At 47.5% G+C, this 13,802-nt stretch overlaps 1 protein-coding gene across 1 annotated transcript in view; it reads right to left on the minus strand.

The window, feature by feature from the left end:
• The window catches only part of CREBBP (CREB binding protein), a 128,936-nt gene extending 117,657 nt beyond the window's left edge, over positions 1-11,279 (minus strand). Inside the window, exon 1 of the mRNA XM_068565397.1 lies at positions 10,965-11,279. Coding sequence (XP_068421498.1) covers positions 10,965-11,049 — 85 coding nt within the window. The 5' untranslated portion in view covers positions 11,050-11,279. The remainder of the gene's footprint in view (positions 1-10,964) is intronic.
• Between the last annotated feature and the right edge of the window lie 2,523 nt (positions 11,280-13,802).

A 13,802-nucleotide genomic window follows, 5' to 3' on the forward strand; every position in this document is an offset into this window, starting at 1 on the left:
TTGTACTTTTTGGAACCCTATGAACTCATCACCCAGTCAAAAGAATTTAAAAAAAAAAAAACTTTTTAAAGAAGAATCACCTGTTGGTACAAAAATTTCCTAATACCTTAAATAAGAACACTACAGCTGACCCTTGAACAAGGGTTTGAACTGCACAGGTCCACTTATACACAGATTTTTTTTTTCAATAGTAAATACCATAGTACTACATGATCTGTGGTTGGCTGAATCTGAGGATGTGGAATTGTGGATACAGAGGAACCGCATAGGGAGGTCCCACGAATATGGAGAAATCGGTATACAGAGGGCAAGTTATATGTGGATTTTTGACTGCAGGGAAGGTTGGCACCCCTATCCCCCACACTGTTCAAGGGTCAACTGTAGTTCTGATTCTTAAGCTCCTTTTTGTGGGGTCTTTTTCCTCCCACAAACAGGGTTTGGGGAGAGAGAAGGCAGTTGTCAACTCTCCCTGCCGGTGTGAACTTATATGGAAAAATATACCTTGGAAAAAGATGATATAGCCTCTGGAGAACAAATCACAGTCACTTCCTCCAATTACCCTGGATGTGATGGGCTTCTAAAATTTTGTATTGTTTTTTAAGCTCTAAAAGGATGGTCTGGACTCCCTGGTCAGACACTGCAGGCTCTCCATGACTTACCCAGCCTGACTCCCCCTGCTAGTTTGTTCTGCAATGAGCTCCAGTGCCCTTCCTCTAAGAAGTTTCCCTGACCACCCAGCCTGAAGCATCTGGTTCCTTCCCATCACAACACTGATTTCAGTTCGCAAATAGACAGGCATTGGTGGGACTGCTGGACTGCCTGCCCACACCACTGCACTCTGAGTTCCAAGAACACGGGGCCCCCACTGATATCACCACAGCCTAGGAGTGTCCCACACATAATAAGCACATATAAAGAATTTGAATTATATAAGCGTTTTAATATTTGTTGAATAAAAGAATGGATAAATAGTGGTAGAGTTGAGACTAGAGCTCAGGCCCACCCGACTTCTCAGCACAGAAGAACACCAGCAGTGTCCACATCTAAGAGGCAAGACCACGCTGCCTCTAAATGGTAGCCTGTTGAATGTAAAACAAAAACAAAACTGACTTTTTGCAAAAAATTTACGCGCTCAAAAGTGTGTACCTCCAGACCTCCACACTTGCTGTTTATGCTGTTCCCTATGCCTGGAATAGCACCTCACCCCGACTCCTGTTCATCCTCAGGTCTCAGTCACCTCCCCCAAAAGGCCTTCTAAGACCCTTAAGAAAAGACTCTGTCCTATGCCCCAATCATGGACCTCCTCTCCAAGGTACTCGGTCACAGCTGACTATAGCTGTCTCCCATGAAGGCAGACCCTGGACCTCCTGTGTCCCCACCACTAGATCTCCAGGACTGCCATCACAGTGTAACAAATATTTTCTACATGACTGAAAAATCCTAAATCTAAACCAATGAGTATTTTTGAAAATGCTTTCCATCTTTACAAGTTGGTCCCTTTAAAGGGACTTTGCCCTTTAGGTCATAAATATCTTAAAGAACACTCTAGACAAATGAGGTAAGTTAATGTACTCAGGGCTGTGCTGTCCAACACAGCAGCCAATAGCCACATGTGGCTGTTAACATTTACATTAATTACAATTAAATAAAATTTAAAATGTAGTTCCTGACTCACATTGGTAACAGTTCAAGTACTCACTAGCCACAAGAGCCTAGAGGATCCAGTACTGGGAGTGTGGGTCTAGAACATGGCCATCATCACAGAAAGTCCAGCTGGACTTAGTATCAGGAGAACACTAGCGTTTCAAACAAAGGAAATGTCCAAACTCACTCTTACCATTGAGAAGGAACCCGTTTTTCCTTAACTTTCAGAGATTGAGAAAGTCACCAGTGTGAGCTAAAACATTGAATTATCTTTCAATATGATTTTCTCAGAGATTTTTAAAAGAGAAGTTCAACTCTGGGCGGGTTGTGCTCTTCAAACAAAAACCAATCCCAAGAGCAGTAAAGGCACAACCAAAATAACACAAAAATCTATCAATACTTTATGCCTTGTTACTTTCAATAAAAATTACTGATTAAATAAAATATAAATAAGATTTAATGTTAGGGGCAAAAATTCTTTGTCCACCATGGGGCGATTTTTACTAGCAAAATCCATAAATCACCACACCTAAAATATCTAGGAGACTGGAAAAACAGTAAACTCCAACTGAAGCAACTTCCTATTATAGAATCTGTAGAAAGAGAAAATCCCCACAATACAGGGAGGAGCTGAATCCATTCCTTTCAAGGTCAGTGGTAGCTGAATCAAAGAGGAAATTAAATTTCACTGCTCTTTCTTTCAACCAATTAACCTGACTAAACTGGATAGCGATTCAAAGGCCACTTTCTCCCCTAACTGTTCTCTAAAAAAAGAAAGACCATTTTTATAGCTTCTCCATGTTCACCTTTTTCACTAAGTCCTAACCTAAATCAAGTCCCTGTTCTGAAACAATACGGGAAAAACAGTTCCGTTTAGACTTCAATTTTCCAATAAAGAACATTTTTTAACTTCAAACACAGACTGAGTAAAGTGTGTCAAACTCCTACCCGTTTTGTGGGATTCCTGAATCTCCGCCTCTAATTCATTCCTTTGCAAGCTGGTACTGAGACTGCACCAGCCCTGGTGCTCTATGTGGAACAGGAAGGGGAAGCATCTTCCTGTGTACTCAGCAAGAAATGTCCATGGATCTGGTTCTGGGTCAGACTCCTCACCTACATCAGCCCTATCCTTACCAGCCCAAGGGTAGGTGACGTCTAGTACTTTGCCACACAATGATACAATAATACTAGCCGCTGCAACCGGCTATATGCCAGGAACCACAGGAGCCCAATATGCAAAGCTAACCAAAGTGAGAAGAAATGGAAAATTCTAGGGGGGAAAAAATCCCTTTTAGAGATGAGACCCACCCTCCCAACGAAGTTCTAATGTAAAGTCATTGGCCCAAGGCACAGAGCTGATGAGCTGGAAGCTGAGATCCAGTGTCCACTGAGTGGAGGCCAGGCTCCTTCCTCACTACCTGTATCCCAGTATAAAAAGCTCTGACATTTCCTTCAACTCTGAGTCATGGTTAGAAGGTTCTACTTTTAATCAAGTGACAAACACTCAAAATATTTTAATCCAAAGGAACTGGGTCAAACGCATACAGTCCATAACTGTCAAAGCAAACCCCAATTATTTGATATATTTCTATAGTTCCTGAGTGTTATCATTCAGTTTGTTATCAAATACCAAAACCCACTTTATTCAAATATTGTTCAAGCCTCACTCTACAGGCTATCATAAGAAACAGTAGCTTATTTTTCTTGCTATTTCATTGGTTATTCTAAGTACAAAATTAAAACACATATAGATGGTACAGTTTTTATAAGGAAAATTCAAAATATTTGGGGGCAGTGCAAAGGGAAGCTTTTGAAATATAAAAATATTTTGCGGGACTTCCCTGGTGGCGCAGTGGTTAAGAATCCACCTGCCAATGCAGGGGAGATGGGTTCGAGCCCTGGTCCGGGAAGATCCCAAATGCCGCGGAGCAACTGAACCCAGGCACCACAACTACTGAGCCTGCGAGCCACAACTACTGAAGCCCATGCGCCTAGAGCCCGTGCTCCGCAACAGAAGCTACCGCAATGAGAAGCCTGCACACCGCAACAAAGAGCAGCCCCCGCTTACCGCAACTAGAGAAAGCCTGCGCACAGCCACAATGACCCAATGCAGCCAAAAATAAATTAATTAATTAAAATAAATCTAAAAAAAAAAGATTTTGCTTTACAACAGAATTGTATAATCCCGTTAAACAGCTACAACTATTAGGAAACACCTACTATATACACAGGTGTATTAGAAAGACTGGCAAATTAAGAGATCTTCAAACAGCAGCAGACGGGACATCTAGAAATAGGAAAGTCGGGTTTAACCAAGTGAAAATTTCTTCAGCATTAGATTTTACTATTCTTAGTGATGGTTCAACTAAATATTCTTTTGATTAATGGAAATGAAACATGGGGGAAAACGTTACATGGGATGATATCCAAGGTCTTTCTAAGGATAAGGTTTTAAAAGAAAGGAATTTGACTTCTAGACGTAGAGCTCAAAAATAGTCTTACTTCCCAAAATTAGAACAAGAAAACACCCTGAAGGCAGATTTTTCAAAGTCAGCAACATCCTGCATATTGTCTAAGAACTTGCGGGGGGGAAAAAAAAAGCCACTTTTGCTTACTTCCATGCCTTTCCTAAAGATACCCTCCCACCCCAATCTGTGATTCACATCTCTTCAAGTCAAAGCTCGAGCTGGGCAACCTTGCACATGGCTCTTTTCCGGCACTACTGTCAGCAAATCACAGCCCCCACAGAAAGGTGAACACGCAAAAGCCCCCAACAGACACTGGTGCAAGCACTGACTTCCTGCATCAATGACTTGCTGCAATGTGACAATCCTGAAAGCTAAGCTCAGACTGAATTGGGAAAGTATGGCATCCCTTCCCCCAATTTATGCAAGAGCTGTGGATGCCACAGCAGACCAGGGGAGCCCATCAGGCATGGGACAGTCTTCTGATGAGGGACGCGCCACTAAGGAAAGGCCTCAGAGTGGGCTCAGGGAACACTGGGCACATTTGCTGGAAACCAGAGGGCATGGCCAGGAGTCTGAGAGCTTCTGAGAGACCATCTGGGACAACCTGAGAGGACTAGATGCAAGCCATGGGCTGAGATCACACCCATGGAGACGAAACTCTCTGAGTAGCCAGAGTGCTTTTCCCAACACACAGAAGGCACAGAAACCCAGCAGACTTCCCCAACTGCCTGGCTCCTTGCTCTGGCTCAGTGAGAGAAGCCCAGGGGGCACCACAGAACAGGAGCACTAAGGCCCTGCCTCAGGTGCCACCACCACTTGGACACCCAGCCCTGGGCTTATGCACATGGAGCATTCAGTAAACACTGGGTGAATAAATGAAGCCTTCTTCAATTGCCCTTTCTGACTCATGCATTTGGGCACTTGATTGCATTTTATATTCTTTTCTCAAGTTTTGCCTCTATGTCTTATCTTTGTCAACACAGTTCTAAGCTACTTGAAGGCATCACCAGAATCCTTTGTACACTGCTACTGCATAAGGGGTACCTCAGACTGAACTGTAATATACACAGTAAAGAAACAGAATCACATATTTGTTTGCTGCTTAAACAGTCCATGAAATACACTTCAAAATTAGTACGAATTTTCAGAACATACCATACTGCTTAAGTTTTTGCAATTTTAAAATTTCATGGCCATCGTGTTCCTACAAAAAAAATACAATTGAAAATGGAGGCAAAAATCAATAGTATTGATTAAAGAACTCCTGGCTATATACTGAATGTGCTACACTACAAAAAGATCTGCCTGCTTGTGCGCCTGTGTGGACACGCATACATGGCTACTACTGTTTCCAGAACCATCAGCAAACATGGCTACCAGGGTGCACCCACTCTCCCCTGTCAGGACGGTGCTGGCACCAGGCACTGAGCACTCACTCCAGACCAGGCACTTCTCACACAGCATCTCATTCCACCTTCACCCATCACCCTTGGAGATGGGGATGGTCATCCTCTCTTTTTCACAGATGAGGAAACTGAGGATCCTCAGAGCACCAGTCCCACATTACATCAGGGTCACAAACTGCAGCATGAGGGCCAAACCACCTGGCTGCCGGTTTGTTTTTTTTTTTTAAATATGTACAGAATTGTTTTTTTTTTATTTTATTTTTTTTATTTTTGGCTGTGTTGGGTCTTCGTTTCTGTGCGAGGGCTTTCTCTAGTTGTGGCAAGCGTGGGCCACTCCTCATCGCGGTGCGCGGGCCTCTCACTATCGCGGCCTCTCTTGTTGCCAAGCACAGGCCCCAGACGCGCAGGCTCAGTAGTTGTGGCTCACGGGCCTAGTTGCTCCGCGGCATGTGGGATCCTCCCAGACCAGGGCTCGAACCCGTGTCCCCTGCATTAGCAGGCAGACTCTCAACCACTGCGCCACCAGGGAAGCCCTGGCTGCCGGTTTTTGTAATGAGAGTTTTGCTAGTTTTACCGGCACACAGCTGCGCACATCTGTGTACATACTGTCCAGAGCTGCTTTCACGTCAAAATGGCAACACTGAGTTAGCTGCAGCAGAGACCATGTGGCCTGCAAATCTGAAATTATGTCCTCTGACCCATTACAGAAAAAGCTTGATGACCCATGTATTTGGGAATGGTGCAAACTGCAAGCCCCTCTCTCCAAGCCTCACAGCCCATCAGCAAACTAAGGCTGGGAGGGCCTGCAAGAAAGTGCCTTGGCTATGCCCAATTTCTTCTAAGCACAAAACCTCTGTTGAGCAACATCTCTTCACGTGCCCTTGGAATATACTTGAAATGCTGGTTTGAATGAGATAAAGAGGTAGTGTCCTGACTGTTACCCCAAGAACTAAAATGGCTTAAAGCAAGCTTTTCTAATCTTCAAAACTCACAATAAGGAACATTTCATCTTAACACGGGAAGGCATACTTTGGCAAAATCATTTTAAACTATTTTGTTTTCAAACACATTAAGTAAAAACACAAAGCTGGCACTTATGTAGCCCCAAATAATCACTTTGTTACACAACTATCAATACAATGGCACAAGTTAGAAGTTGTAAAAATACAGGCTAACAATGTAAGCATCAACTTCCAATAGTAGGATTAAGCCTAAGTCCCTTTACAAGCCATTCTCAATTATGTTTGAGAATTACAGAATCAAATTCAAGCTTTAAACAGCAATGATTCTCAATCTTTTGCCCTACTGTGAAGGCTCCCTTGGTGGGATTCATACTTACCTGCCATCCCCAAGGAACTTCAAATGAGGCCACTGTTCTCACTGCTCTCACAGTTATTCAAAAATCCCTACTTTTCTACTAAGTAAAAGCTAAGCAAAGTCATGAAAAGCCCTAGAAGTCTCTACAAAAACTCACGTTTCCTAGTTAGCCAGAACTTAGTAAAGAGATGAAATAACCTAACTGGTCCTCAATTACCCACTGCAATAAACAAGAACATAAGACCAGTATAGGCCTTGGATAACACCCTGCTGCACCAGAATGAGAGGGAGGCGGGAGCTCCTACCCCAGGCCCCTAATAGGAAGAACACTCTCCTGTTCCATAGCTGCTGACAAACTTTCCCTACCGGGACTTAATTCACTTGCTGGAGTTATGCTACTGAAACTTGCTAAGTACTGTAGTCTCCCGGGTCCATGACTGAAGTAGATTCCATGTTTATGGATGTAGATTTATAAGATGAATTTATCGATTTACTTTAACGATCTAGGTTTGATTCTGGTTTTTACCCTTTATGTTCTTTTGGGCAGATCACCTCTCTTAAGTCTGGTTCCTCACCTGGAATTGGCAGGAACAGTATCTTCCCTTCCTGCCTCACAGTTTGCTGTGAGGACCAAACTGAGGTGATGGGGAGAAAAGCACTCCGATATGTAAACCTAAAAGGTCATCATTTTGCCGTAAAAGGTATTTTGGTTGGTAACGGTATTTACACCAAGTTTCTTTAAATATAGTTTTCTCTTGCACTTAATGGGATTCACAGTATAAAATGTAATCACAACTGCTTAGGGACATTTATACAGCACAGGATGAAACGTACCTGTGTTCAACTTTCAGAAGACAGTCCTACAAAACTTTTTTATAGTATATCTGTTGAATGCAAATTTGGCTTCAAAAAAGCTGACCAAAAAAAGTCTACTGCTTGCCTAGATATTTATTTGTTCCACACTGTTAAATCATGAATCCCTGCTGCTGAAAGACACTAATATGCTGGTTTAATTTGGACATATTAAATGAAAAAGTTTCCAAAACACACAACTAAATATACACTGGTAACACAAAGTCCTACTTCTCATAAAGGGTGCCAAGTAAAGGAAGATGACATTTGTAAAAAAGCGTTTACGCCTTCAATGTAAAACAAGAAAATGCTACTTCAACAACATCTGATACCATCAAATTCTGTGCCACTCCATAAGAAAGGTTGGGGTTGGGTGAAAAGTACTGCTTTTCCTTCTTCCTCTTGTTACCTTCCTTTGGGGTACATTCCCTATTTCTGCATCAGCTCTGCACGCTCTCCTCAGAAACCTTCCCTGACCTCCCCAGCCTGCACTGATCTCTCCCATCTGTCTCTGGTGGCAATGACATTTATCAGAGATGCCGCCTTACCTCACTGGAGTGCACGCACATACACGCTCCCCCTGCAGGCAGCATCCTGGCTGGTAACTGCCTTACCTTACTGGAGTGTACGCACATACAAGCGCCCTGCAGGCAGCATCCTGGTTGGTAAGCGCCCTAGCATCAGGTATACTATTCTGCCCCTCCTGCACAACCGCCCCGGGGACTCAGCTGACACTGATGGCTCCACAGGCCAGTCCCCAGAGACATGCACTGCATCGTGACAGTCCAAGTCACTCTTGTTTCTCAGGCCACCAAGGCCTCCTCCTTCTCCTCCTAACCCTTCAGCTCTTCCCATGCAGAGCTCCCCTCCCTCAAATTTTATCACATGAGCATGGAACATACCTTGCTCTGCCTGGCCCAGTTTTATCCTAGAAGCCACAAACACACATCCCCTCATTAAAATGACGCTGTCTCTCTCAAGAATGTTATTCCCAGGTCTCTCCCCACTTTTCCATCTAACCAAATGCTTTCACTCCTTTGACTGGTGTAATGTAATTGCTTTAGTCCTTTATTGGCTTTAATATACATCCTTAAGATCTCTGTTTTAGACTAGCAGTTGTCGGAGACAAGGTTTTACCTTTTTTAACATGCTCGATGATGACCCCTTCTGTGGCCCACCATGCTAACAGACCCTCTCACAATAATGTGATGGTGATGATGTGCAACCAAGGACCCAACATAAATATGATGGTGAACTTATTCTTTGGATTATTTAAACAGAACTGTTAAAAACTGATTTTTTTGTTCCACATTTATAAAAGAGCCCCAATGTCTTACAAGGATCAAAATTGGAAAAGAAGGGGAAAAAAGTGGTCAAAAGTAGAAAATCCTTTCTGATAAACTCTGTTGTGATTAGCAGCACATTAAGTAAATATGTGACCATCCAATAACAGAACTACCCAAAAGCCAATCCTTTGGGCACCATGTTGGAAACAGCTGAAAGTATATAGTGGGACAAGTCTTTTTGTTAAGTGTCATGTTACTAATTTGTCCTTCTTTATAAAACAAAATCTACAATAACATCATTCAACAACAGAAAAGCTGCAAAGCCATTCAAAAGTTACCAGTTTCAAAGGACAAGCTTCAAGGCTGAACTTGTCTGGTACGATCTACGTTTCACATGATTAAAGATTTTTCACTCAAACATGCCAAGATTAATGAAGCAAAGGAGATCTATTCTGCAGTAAAATCAGTGTTTTTCAGGCAGTAAAATCAGAGCATTTAAATCTTGGTTGTTCCCACATTCCTCACTTCAGATAAGCCAATTTTACAAAATTAACATCAAACTCAACTCCTTATCAGTTTTTAGAAAAGAGTACTATTAGTGACTTATATATCGTGAGACTTACTGATTCCTCCCCACTGTTTAACAAATTTATTTCAACCAGACAAGAATCTTATGACTGATTTGTTTAAAAAAAAACTGTTTCTCTCACTTCTACTTTAACTAACAGTCTAGGAATTGTATTAAAACTGAAGCCACAAAATTCAAGTTTTGTTTCATCAGTAGAAATAGATTTTTAGACCACCAGTATAAAAACACTAGTGGTCAGTCCCAGAAATATATGCACAAGCTGAACAGCTGTGTCTACTGCAAATCTGAAGGCATTGCTGCAGCAATATAATTCAATTTGGACCCATTCATTATAAACTGATTTTCAGATGCTGCTACTTCAAGACCGTAGTGGAGAAACACAAGCTGCGCTGGGAATCAAATCATTCACAGCAGCGCACAAGCTTTTATTTTACTGCAAAGGAGAGCTCTGAAAGAGGAAATACAACTAGTTGATAATGCTACAGTGAACCAGCCCAGAAGAAGCCAGCACTATTAAATGAACAAAAAACTAAAATACTTCTCTCAGGTAACTGATATGATTACCTAAGAAAGTTTCCAGGGAAGCTGCTTAAAAGAATGATTTATTCAGTACCCTGCTAAAAATTTTTTTGGGAAAAAACGTAATTCCTACATTCCTGAACATAATTTTTTAATATATATCTACACTGTAAAAACAACACAAGCGCCCTTGGAGACTGCAGCCCAGATGAATCTGCTATTTAACTTTCTTCCGAAGTCATACACGTGAAATTAAACACTCCACAGCAACTTTCATGACATCTTGCTAACGAAGTTTGGGGTTGTGAAAAATGGAATGACTTAGGTGACCAGCAACAACAGTTTTCAAAATAACTACTAAGCATTTTCCCAAGGAACACATTCCAAGTAACTTCTAAGTCGTAGGCTGGCTGCTGCTAGGAGTGTCTTCTGGTCGCAGCCTTGTGAATGTGTTACCAATTCAGAAAACATTTCGGGTGCCCTTTCGGCTGCACTATTTCCTTTTCTCACTAGCAAACCTACCCTCCGCTGACATCCCTCCAGACAGCCACGCGTGTGTCGACACACAGCGGCAGAGGGAGGCGTACGGAATCACCACGCAGAACAGACACGCTCCACTTTACTTTTTCTCCCTGGAAGTACCACTCGGTCTCCACGCGAGGAGGGTTCACCAACTCCGGGCGATACGAGCGCACCCGGGCATGTGTCGCCCCACTCGGGCCCCATGACAGTCTTCCGACAAACTTCTCCCTCTGCGGCGCGGGTCCCGGGGAAGGGGCTGCGCGGTCCTCCGTTGAGTTCGGGTCCCCCAGGGGCACTCACCTCCGGGTGGGGCTTACAGCGACCCCCGGGGCCCCTACCCCCGGCCCGGCCCCCTCCTCACCTGTGCTGTCATTCGCCGAGAAGCCGGGCGAGCTGAGTTTGGCTCGTTTGGGGTTGGGCGGTCCGTCCAGCAAGTTTTCGGCCATTTTCACCTGCTCGCGAAAACAGCCCCGAGCGCGGTCCGCGGGGTCGGAGAGGGCTCCGGGGCGGGGGTCGGCGCCAGCCCCGACCGGCTGCGAGGGGGAGAGGAGCGAGCCGCGAGCCGCGAGCCGCGAGCCGCGAGCCGCGAGCCGCGAGCGAGCGCCGAGGGAGAGGGAGGGCGCAGGGCCGGGTGGGGGAGGCGGCGGCCAAATCTCAGCCACAGCAACAGCGCCCCGCAGCGCTCACCGCCCGCCCCCGGCCGCCGCCGCCGCCGCTGCCGCCGCCGCCGCCGCCGGCCGCGGCCCCCTCATCCCCTGCCCGCCTCCCGAGCGCGACACTCCGCGGCGGGGGCGCCCCGGCGGCCCGGCGGTGCCCCCGGGCCCGGCTGGCAGCGACGGCGCCCGGCCGGGCGGCTCAGGCAGTCCCCGGGAACATGGTGCCGCCGCCGCGCCTCCGCCTCGCTCCCCCCCCGCGCCCCACTTAATTAATTCGCTCGCGGCCCGACGACCGGGGGGATCCGGGCTCCGCTCCCCGCCCGCGGCCCGCCGCCGCCGCCGCCGCGAGGAAAAACAATGCGCGAAGCGGGGCCGCCGCCGCCGCCGCCGCCGCCGCGGCCCCCCCACCCCCCGTTCCGCCGCCGCCGCCGCCGCCGCCGCCGCTGCCGCCGCCGCCGCCGCCGCCGCCGCGGCTCCGGGAGGCCGAGCCGAGAGGCGAGCGGGGCCGCCGGAGCGGGCGCCGAGGGCCGGGTGGAGCGGGCCGGCCGGGCGGAGCGGGGTGCGCGGGCGGTTGTGGGGCCCGGGACCGGTGGGGCCGAGTAGATCGCGCTCGAAGCCCCGGTCGGGTCCGCGACAAGATGGCGGCTGTTGATTCCTCAATTAAAAAAAAAAGAAAGTTTTTTTTCTTCTCTTTCCAGAGCCTGAACGGGGAGGGGGAGGGGGCGGGGCACGCCGGTGCGTCACCCCCCCGCGGCGTCACCACGCACGGCCCCCGCCCCGCCCCCTCCACCTGCGCCGGCCGCAGCGGAAAGAACCGAGCGCGCTCGGACGGAAAGGGCCGAAGACGCGGCCGCCGTGCGTCGTGCCGCCGGGCGGCGGGGCCGCTGGGCTTCCTGGCGGGGGCCGGGCCTGCGGGACGCCGGGCGTCGGGCACCGCCGCCACTTTTGTTCTGACGGCGACTGGGCGGCGAGGGTTCTGGCTATGGCCTGGTCGCGAGCCGGGCTCCCAGGCGCGGAGTCGGCGCCGGCCGGGCCCGCCTGTCCCGCAGGGCGACTCTGCCAGGTCCCGGCTCCTCATGCCCCTGCCCCGCGACCCTCCTCCGCGACCAGGCCTGGCCACTTCCCCTCACCGGATGCCAGCGATGTGTCGTGGCCTCTGCAGGTTACATACTGCTCTCGGGTCCGCCTGCGAGCGGGTGCAGATGGGGAAACTGAGGCAGGAAGTGGCAGGGCCGGAATTCGAACTCCCCCACGTGAGGTGAGGGGGCGCAAGACTCCTGAGCCCCTGTTCCCCAGCCCAATGAGATGGGGGCCCCAGGTCCGACACCCTCACCTGCATCGGGAGTTGGTGAGCGCTGCCTGCCAGCCGGACGCGCTCAGCCTGCGCCCGGCTCAGAAGGTCCCATTACATTAGGGCTTAGGGCCTCGACGACCGGGGCGCGACCCCACCCCCACCCCAGGACAACCACCTGGACCCCACAGGTGTTCCAGACAGGTGTGGGGTCCCAGGGAGACCGGCCCGCGTGGCCACTCCCCGCAGGACAGTTCCACAAAATCTAAGGTGTTCACACATCTCAGCTCCTTATCTGCTTCTCACAACTTGCCAGCGCTTCATCCGAAGTCCTTATCCGAAAGGTATCACCAGCAACCTGTTTCCTAAGCTAGAACCCTGTGCGTCAGCGCCGACTCCTCCCTCTCTCCCACCCACCAAGCAACCTGCCTTCCCAGGTCCTTTACCTGGACAAACCGCTCTTCCTCCCCATCCCACTGCCCCACAGGCATCTCGCATCTCCCGAGTGGCTACGATGGCAGCTTCCCACTTCAGTGTCCCTTGCAAACCGTATTTCTCCCCACGCAGCATCAGAGTTAACTTCTTGGAAGAACAGAGAAAGAACTCTGCTTGAAACAAATAGCTCCTACACATAGAAAAAAAAAAAAAAAGAAAGCCCATATATATACATATATATATATATATATGTATATATATGGTCTGGGGAAAAAAAAGAACATATGTATAGTTGTTTTAAACATATATATGCAAAAAAGTGATTGTCTGCAAGTGTCAAGACTGAGTGATCTTTCTACTTTTTTCTCTTTATATTGTTCAAAATCTTGACTGCCCCCCCATCCCTCCCTTCCACTTTCCATTCTTCACTCCACCCTCACTCCCCGACACCCACGCAGCCACTAGGAAGTTCTTACCATTCCGACCTTTTTACATTTTTGCAAATGCTGTTCCCTGTGCTGAGAATACATATACCTGGCAAACTCTAACTAATCCCAAGACCCAGTTCAAATATCACCTACTCCAGGAAGCCACCCCAGCTCAGTTTTGGGCTCCCACAGCACTTGTGGGCATACTTCTGTGAAGGCATACCACACACTTTCATTTTTCATCCTTCATGTTTTTATTTATCCATCAAATATCCCCTGAGAATCTCCTGAGGGCACTGCCACTGTGCTAATCTCTTGGGCAAAGAATAAAGAAAGAAATCTCTATATATTTGACGAGGCCAAAGAGCAAGGCCTGGAAATCAGAAACA

Source organism: Eschrichtius robustus, chromosome 16 (genome assembly GCF_028021215.1).
Source record: "Eschrichtius robustus isolate mEscRob2 chromosome 16, mEscRob2.pri, whole genome shotgun sequence".
Lineage (NCBI taxonomy): Eukaryota > Metazoa > Chordata > Mammalia > Artiodactyla > Eschrichtiidae > Eschrichtius > Eschrichtius robustus.